This window comes from Theobroma cacao, chromosome 10 (assembly GCF_053813885.1).
Source record: "Theobroma cacao isolate CCN51 chromosome 10, ASM5381388v1, whole genome shotgun sequence".
In the NCBI taxonomy this organism is placed as follows: domain Eukaryota; kingdom Viridiplantae; phylum Streptophyta; class Magnoliopsida; order Malvales; family Malvaceae; genus Theobroma; species Theobroma cacao.
Window position 1 is genome coordinate 19,946,972 of NC_142648.1, and position 6,221 is coordinate 19,953,192.

The following is a 6,221-nucleotide window of genomic DNA, read 5'->3' on the forward strand; positions in this document are numbered from 1 at the left end:
ATCAATATGATGTACAAATACTTATTAACTCTTTACAATTAAGTGAAGGTACATAGTTTGATACATATATAAAATACTACTGTAATTACAAGTTTTAGTGTTCATACAACAAAATGTACATACCATTTACAAGGTTTATACAAATAAGTGGTGGTACAAATTTTAACATAGAGACCTACTTATAAATTCACCTTATAAATCTGCATAAGGTCACCCCATTTGGGTTTTGTTTCTAATGAGAACCAACCATTTCCCCCAAGCCAACATTACCCTCTCAACTTTCAAGCAAAGTATTGAGGGCAACTGCTTCGTGTCCACGCACTTGAACATTTGATTTATTGGTTGATACATGATTCCTGTCTGAAGAGCAAAGTTTGAATCTCCCTTCTCCAGTTTAAAAAAAAAAAAAACTGCTTCATGTCCACATCCAAAGGGCATTCTAGCTATATTTGGTGCATATCAAATTCAAAGCCAAAAGCAGTTTCAATAAGAGTTTACATTTACAAAAGTTGCGAACATTCAAAACCTTAGAACTAAAGTAGGAGAAAACTTTCTGTTCTTTCCCCCCATTTTAATTTTAAAATGTAAAAAGAAAATAAAATAAAATAAAATGCCTATTACAGAAAATGTGAACTGCTATATTCAAACTATCAGCAGCATTTTCATCATAATTATCAATAAGTGAAGCAAAAAGAAGATTGCAACGAATCCACCAGCAGCAGCATAAGTGACAAACCAATTTTATTTCAAGTAAATAAAAAAGGCATCTCAACTGATTAACAACCACATAAAATAAGATTATCTGCAACTAGCTCGGAGATTAGATACCAGAAAGAGTCACACCCTATACAAGAAGCAGTCTCATCAAGAGTCAAGCTTCACAACATTTATTTGCAGTACTTGTCATTATCACTTTCAAAGCAAAGAGTCATAATGTACTACAGATTATCCAGTCAACCCTTGTGAGCCTCTTCAGTGTTCTGCAGTAAAAAAGAAACATGTTGACAATTGAAACTGCAAAAGAAAAAATGAGACAAGAAAAAAAAAAGGAACAAAAAGAGAATTATATGGCATAATCCAAACTGGTGCAAGGTGCATTAGTAAGAAAATCTTTGCATTCACCTAATCACTATAGAAATCATGTGTCGTGTCGATTACTCAACACAATGATTGGGTGTTAACACACCTAATGTAAATTTTAAGATGCTCATACAACATCTTCCATGCACAGACCAAACACATTGAAATAGTAGATTATCACTTCATAGAAAACAAGCAACGTAGTGGCACTATCATGTTATCACATATGACTTTCAAATTAGAACTAGCATATTTATTTTCAAAATTTCATGCAGCCACTCATTTTTGTTATTTAGTTCTCAAACCTCTAAATATTTAGATTCGAATCTTGAGGTAAGGGAGATACTAAAATATGTGTATTATCATGTAATGTTTTGCATATTACTTGTAAACTTAACCCTAGTAATTTGGACTTGATTCATGGGCCTAATAATCAATGTTGAACTTGTAAATAATGGATTAAAAGTTATAACCCTAAAAAATAATATAAAAAATCCTACACCAACTTGTATGAATTTCTACACAATTCATCCTCTAGCTACTAGTCCTTAGAAACTACTGATTTCTACATCATCAACTCTCTCCTCACTCCTTTTCTCTTTTCTTTTTCTTTTGAAACTTTTAGGGTTGAAAGAATGAAATCGTCATCCTATGAATTCCATATCGAAATTAAACAAACATTTAAGTTAGAACACACAAAAACAAGGAACCTTACGCAGTCATACCTTCTGAGTACCCTCTTTCTCTTTCTCTGCCCTCTCCTTCTCAGCCTTCTTCTTTTTCTCCAGCCTCTCCCTCTCCATTTTCTTGATGCAAAAAATCAAAATCAATAAACATAACTTACGAAACATAAATGGAAAACTAAGCACAGAAATAAACATGCCAATCACACAGACTAAGTCATAAAAGTAACAAAAAAACCTAAGCAGCTATTTTAGTCTCCAAAACTAACAGAAAAAGAAAGTCACCATAGGAAAATATGAACCCAAATAATACTTGTTTGGCTTTAGGGAAAAAGGGAAAGAAAAGAACCTCATAAATCATGCTGTCTTATGGTGTGTTTGAAATGAAATGCAAATGGAGTTCTTTCAATTCAAGAGTGAATGTAAGAATAAAATTATTTACAAATGAAGTATTGTGTTTAAAATTGATAGTTTGTACGATTCAAAACATAGCGAATTATAGATTCAAATGACTCGTTTCCTTTAGCTTATGGATACTGAACTGTGAATCAACATTTTCTATCTCGCTCAATCAACAAATGATTCCAAATAGCCTAAGGCTGAAACTTACCTCACTGATATGTCGTTTTACATCATTTCAGCTACCAATGAAGAAAAGGGGAACTCCAGAACCAAAAGAACAAGTAAAAGGAACATGTTATCATACATATAAAGCAACAGTATTCTTTTAGGACTGATATTTTGATAGCAAACAAAAATAGCACCGTAGAAAGGGAGGCCATGAAAAGAGTTTGATCTTAAACTGTCTCGTGAAATATGTACAAAGCCGGTACTGAAGATTTCAGTATTAACAAGCCAAGAGTCATGTTGGCAATATACGAGTTTAAAAGAAGGAAGAAAAATCTTGGCAAAGAATCCCATATTCAGTTACAGGATCGACTCAATTCCAACTCTGATCACTTCCTGTATCAATTTCTTTCATTTTCCTACGCTAGATTTATCAGGAACCAAACAGAACCGGGCATAAATAAAAATGAAACCTGGATGTAAACGTTCTCCTTAGCTCGTTCCTCCTCGCTCAGGATCCGACCCTTATCATCGCTCAAGTACCGAATCGCACCACGAGTTGACTCCATTGATCGATACCGCGTCGTACTGTTGAATCGACTCAGTGCTGATCTCATTGCCATTTGAAACGTGTTTTTTTTCCCTATTTTTTCCTCTCTTTGTATTTTGACTCCTCTTGTTTGTCAATGACTTAGGGTTTTAAGCAAGAAGCCGATAGCAAACAAATTGAAACCAAATCCCGGGTTTGGATATCGGGTCGGTAACCGAAAGCAATGTTTCTATTTCTTTATTGGTTGCCCGTATGTGTCGTATGAAATTAGCAAATTTGTTCTTAAATTTTAATATATTTATATTTTTCTGTATTCTAAGATATACTCCCTTCTCTCTCTCTCTCTCTCTCTCTCTTCATCCCATTTTATTTTTTTTCTTATGCTTTAAAATTATATCTTTTCTTATCGGTTAATATTTTTATTTTTTATATATTCTTATATTATTTTTTTTATCTTTTTTATATTAAAAATAACAAAACATCAATTTTATAATACTTTAAATTTTAATATAAATAAATAAAATCATATGATTTCTTAAAAGTTTAGTTGCTTATTACGAAAATAAATACTATTTACATTTGTTAATATCAAATAATCACGAAAATCATGATATTTTCACAAAAGTCTTCACCCATTGTAGATGCCACCACCTAAGTCGAGTATCTTTCTAGTTTGATATTGCAATCAATAAAAAAATACGAATAAATAAACCTACTATCTAATTAGTGCCATTGTCTCTCGGTGGCATATCCTCTTTGTTAGAAGGGTTTGATGAGGAACCGGACTGGCCTACCGACCTCACGTACTGGAGGATCTGCGTGATGCTCGACTCCATATTTTGAATCGAGTCCTTCATCATCGTTACTTCTTGCTTAAGTTCATTGTAGAACTCCAGTTTCGGTGAAGGAGTGGCCGCAATATTGGTAAAAGAGGTAAGACCACAAGCGAATTCAGACATTTGAGCTGTATCAAGTAATGATGCAGTCGGCACCTTGGTGCCAAATTTGTACAAGTGGGTCTGAGTGGTCTTCTTCCCTCCAGTAGCATCAGACAATGCTAGAGAACCGGGCTCCAGCTGGGACGATGGCTTTTTACTATACTTCTGAAACTATGCACAAGAAGAGTTTTCTTATAAAAAAACTTAAATGAATTTGTAATTAAATTTTTTAATAAGATAACGGACAAGCCAACGATAATCTTTTTTGAAAACATATTATATAATTAAATATAACTGAATTCCATGCCGACATTAAACAAACATTTAAAAAAAAACATAAAAAGAAGAAAACTGAGTACCCTCTTTCTCTTTATGTGCCTTTTCCTTCCCAGCATTCATCTTTTTCTCCATTAACTTCCTCTTTCTCTCCGTACTCACCATTATGTTCAAATACTCCTTTAAGAAATCGTTACCAAACAAACAGTCATGTTGGCAATAAGCAAGTTTACAGATGGAAGAAAAACCTTGGCCTAATTATCAACATTGCACTCGTATATAATGGGTTAAAAGATAATATTAAATTTTCTGCTCCAACTTGTAAGAATTTCTACACAATATATCCTCTAGCAACTAATTGATAGAAACTACTAATTTCTACATCATCAACTCTCTTCTCACTCCTTTTATCTTTTCTTTATCCTATAAAACTTTTTGGGATCCAATGAATTTCATACCGACTTTAAACAAACATTTAAGATAACAAAGAACCTCAAGCAGTCACACCTTCTGAGTACCCTCTTCTTTTTTCTCTGCTTTTTCCTTCTCTCCATCCTCTCCCTATCCATTTCCACCTCCTTTAGCTTCATAAAAACAAACAACCCAGTGGCACTATCAAGTTCTCACATATGTCTTTCAAATTAGAAGCAGCATATCTATTTTCAAAATTTCACGCAGCCACTTGTTTTTGTTATTTAGTTCCCAAACTCTAAACATTTAGATTTGAATCTTGAGATATTAAATGTGGGTATTCTCATGAAATTAATTGTAAAGTTAACCCTTGTACTTTGCACTTGATTCTTGGGTCTAATAATCAACATTGCGCTTGTATATATAATGGGCTACAAGTTATAAACCTAAAAAATAATATAAAATTTTCTTCTCCAACTAGTAAGAATTTCTACACAATATATATTCCAGCCATTAATTGTTAGCAACCACTAATTTCCACATCATCAACTCTCTTCTCACCCCTTTTCTCTTTCCTTTAGCCTATGTAACCTTATTGGGTTGAAAAAATGAAGTTGTCATCCTATGAATTCCATGCCCACATTAAACAAACATTTAAGATAAAATACATAAAAACAAGGAACCTTAAGCGGTCATACCTTCTTAATAGCCTCTTTCTCTTTCTCTGCCTTTTCCTTCTCTGCCATTCTCTCCTCCCACTCATAAAAGCTCCTCAGCACTTTCTCCAATGGAATCAGGCTGCACGGCAAACCACCCCCCCTTCCACCCCCAAAGTAAAAGGAACATATTAAGCAAGAGTATTCATTTACGATTGATATTTTGATAGCAACCAAAACAGCACCGTAGTATGGGAGGCCAAGAAAACAGTTTGTTCTTAAACTATATTGTGAAGTATGCAGAGCGCAAGTACTAAAGATTTTAGTTTCCATTTTCTAAAAAATCATTACCAAACAAAGAGTCATGTTTTCAATAAGCAAGTTTAACGATGGAAGAAAAATCTTGGCCAAGAATTCGATATTTAATTACAGGATCGAAATCTAACTTCAACCAAGCAATCAATTTTGATCACTTCCTTTATCAATTTCTTTCATTTCCCTACATTGGCTTTTCCAGGTTCCGAATAGAGCCGGGCATAAATAAAAAAAATAACTCGTAGTCCATAGATTCCTCATTGCTCTGGATCCAATACTTACAATAGCTAAAGTCCCGAATTGCAACCCGAGTTGACTCCATTGATCGATACCGTGTCGCACTATTGAATCGACTCAGTGCAGATCTCATTGCCATTTGAAACGCCTTGTTTCTTTTGTTAACTTTGATTTGTTATGAATATTTTTGTGAATATCCATTTATATTAACTATATTTAGATTTCATGTAAATTAGATTGGATTAAGGATTAATCCATCTAACCCCTAGGTCTTATCTTTATCTTGTAAATTCAATCTACATAATGGGTTATTAACTTATAAATAGACCATTTCACTTCATTTGTAAATATATATTTGAATAAGATCTTCTTATTGCCTCTAATTACTTTCTTTCCCTTTAAATATTTTCACTTATATTTTTCTGCAGTTGTTCTATTAAGATTTATTTCATAACATGTTATCAGCATGATTCTTTGATCTCTCCAGTTTTAGAATTATTATGTTTTC

At 33.2% G+C, this 6,221-nt stretch overlaps 1 protein-coding gene across 2 annotated transcripts; it reads right to left on the minus strand.

The window, feature by feature from the left end:
- Positions 1-724: 724 nt before the first annotated feature.
- LOC18586821 (F1F0-ATPase inhibitor protein) lies at positions 725-3,025 on the minus strand. 2 transcript variants are annotated; one of them, XM_018129057.2, is made up of 3 exons: positions 2,804-3,025; positions 1,796-1,886; positions 725-980 (listed from the first exon to the last, which is right to left on the minus strand). In XM_018129057.2, the coding sequence occupies exons 1-2, from the start codon at positions 2,951-2,953 to the stop codon at positions 1,800-1,802; spliced, it is 237 nt and encodes a 78-aa protein (XP_017984546.2). In that variant the 5' UTR covers positions 2,954-3,025; the 3' UTR covers positions 725-980; positions 1,796-1,799. The 2 variants fall into 2 exon arrangements, with proteins under 2 accessions (XP_017984546.2, XP_007010448.2); XM_007010386.3 differs by having other exon boundaries at positions 1,806-1,886; positions 2,804-3,023.
- Positions 3,026-6,221: the final 3,196 nt, after the last annotated feature.